The sequence below is a fragment of the Aethalodelphis obliquidens genome, unplaced genomic scaffold (assembly GCF_003676395.1).
Source record: "Aethalodelphis obliquidens isolate GAN/ISIS:26980383/991018 unplaced genomic scaffold, ASM367639v1 scaffold25, whole genome shotgun sequence".
Taxonomy (NCBI): Eukaryota; Metazoa; Chordata; class Mammalia; order Artiodactyla; family Delphinidae; genus Aethalodelphis; species Aethalodelphis obliquidens.
Genome location: NW_020837969.1, coordinates 15,310,191 through 15,312,187, shown reverse-complemented (window position 1 = coordinate 15,312,187; position 1,997 = coordinate 15,310,191). Strand labels below are relative to the sequence as shown.

The 1,997-nt window shown below is 37.4% G+C and overlaps 1 protein-coding gene across 1 annotated transcript; it reads right to left on the bottom strand.

Annotated features, from left to right (window-relative positions):
* Nucleotides 1-854: 854 nt before the first annotated feature.
* Nucleotides 855-1,778, bottom strand: ZFP42 (ZFP42 zinc finger protein). Its single transcript, XM_027123012.1, has one exon. It carries the CDS (start codon nucleotides 1,776-1,778, stop codon nucleotides 855-857), a length of 924 nt encoding a protein of 307 aa, XP_026978813.1.
* Between the last annotated feature and the right edge of the window lie 219 nt (nucleotides 1,779-1,997).

Genomic DNA, 1,997 nt, shown 5'->3' with positions numbered 1-1,997 from the left:
CAATATCTTTTTTTGAACTTCTAGCCTCCAGAACTACGACACAATAAATATCTGTTGTTTAAGTCACCCAGTTGGCTGTTATGGCAGCCCTAGAAAACTGATCTAGCATTCCCCTCCCCAAATGGCGGGTGACAACATCCCTTAACCGACCTTGTAGGAGAGCAACTTCCCCCTGACACCTCACTGATACCGAACAATCAATTTTTGCCATGCTTTGCTAATTCTGAAGACAAATAAATGGCATCTCTTTTTAATGCACACTTCTTTGATTTCTGGGGTTTTATTTCCTTTTATTTAAAAATATCTAAAATGGATTCAAATGGATTGACACTATCAAATAACCATTTACATCTACTATATGATTTCAGTATAGTTTGATACAATGATAAAATACAAAAATAAAATGATTAAACAATATATTTAACTTAAAAATTTTAACTAATTCACTTAGTGACAATCTGCTGCAAAATTTTCATTCTCTAGAATTATCATATGTATTAAGTATAAAAGGAAAAAGCTAAACAGTTGGAAACTACAAACTTAAAAGCAAAGTTAATTTCGTACTTATAGTATGGGATATCAAGTCCCATATCCAAAAATCCAATTTGTCATATATTAAGGATTATGCTTTTGAAGTAAGTTCATTACTGACATTATTATTGGAACTGCACTATAATTTTACACAAAGTTCTAAAATAACATCACAGACTATAGGAGCATCTATCTTAGTAACATTTAAAAAAAATATACCTTGTAGGGTGGCAATATTGATTTAAAAATTGTTTCCTGAAACAATAATCAATGAGGCATATTTGTTGCCATTCTTTTGTTAATACGCTTATCCTGTTTGAGGATTATTTTCCATCTTCTTTCATTGACTCATTTCTTTCGGCCTTTGCATGAGTTAAGAGGTGTGCTTTCATGTTATTTGACTGAATAAACTTCTTGAGACAGCCTTCAAAGGGACATACAAAAGGTTTCTCCCCAGTGTGGATGCGCACATGTGTACGCAAATTGAAGGACAGGGAAAAACGTTTTCCGCACCCTTCAAAAGTACATGGAAATGGCTTCTCTCCAGTATGAACCAGAAAATGTCTTTTTAGTTTTGCGCTCTCCTTGAAGGCTTTCCCACATTCTGCACATACGTGATCTCGGGGACTATGAACTCGGAGATGCTTTCTCAGGGATGCTCTATTCTTGAACTCTCTTATGCATCCACTCTCAGGACAAACAATTTTTTCTGCAGCATCATATTCTTTATTTGTACTTGGCTTCATTTTAGTACATTCTGTGAGCTGTTTAGGATCTGAAAAGTCAATGCTGGGTATTTCTCCAGGAGGAAGCTTCTTGCCTTTCATGTACTCAGAAGACTCAAGAAGTGAATTCTCTCCACCAAACTGTAGAGGAAGTTCTTGTTTTGCCCCCTTTTTCATGTATTCCAAGGAACGTTCAAGAAGTGAGCTTGCCGTAAGAACCTGTTGAGAAAGCTCTTGTTCTGATCCTTGTTTCAGACAGTCAAAGGACTTAAGAAGTGAGTCCTCTTCCATGATAGGTTCAGAAAACTCACCTCTTATTATGCATTCTATGTAACAGTCAGAGAAGGAATCCTCTTCAACAACCCGAAAGCTAGTCTCATAGCACACTTCCTCATCACATAAGGTCCACGTCGTGTCAGGAGGTTTCTGTGGGGCTGGCGGTGACTTGTCCCCACTGACAGCTCTTCTACCAAGGCCTTTCTGGCCAAGTGTCTTTTCCCTTTTCTTCAGTTTCTGGTCCATGTCGTTCTGCTAGCTCCCTCCGTGAAGGTTTGCACCAGAATAGATCAACCACTTCTGGGAAGGAGTGATCTACGTGAATTGTTTTCAGCAAGCACCTGTTTGAGATAGTGGTCATTAGGTAAAATATATTCCAATATTAGAGCCATTGTCAGAAAAGGACCTCAAAAAATATCCTAGAACTCACTTTCCAATAACAGAATCACTACATTTACATCTTTG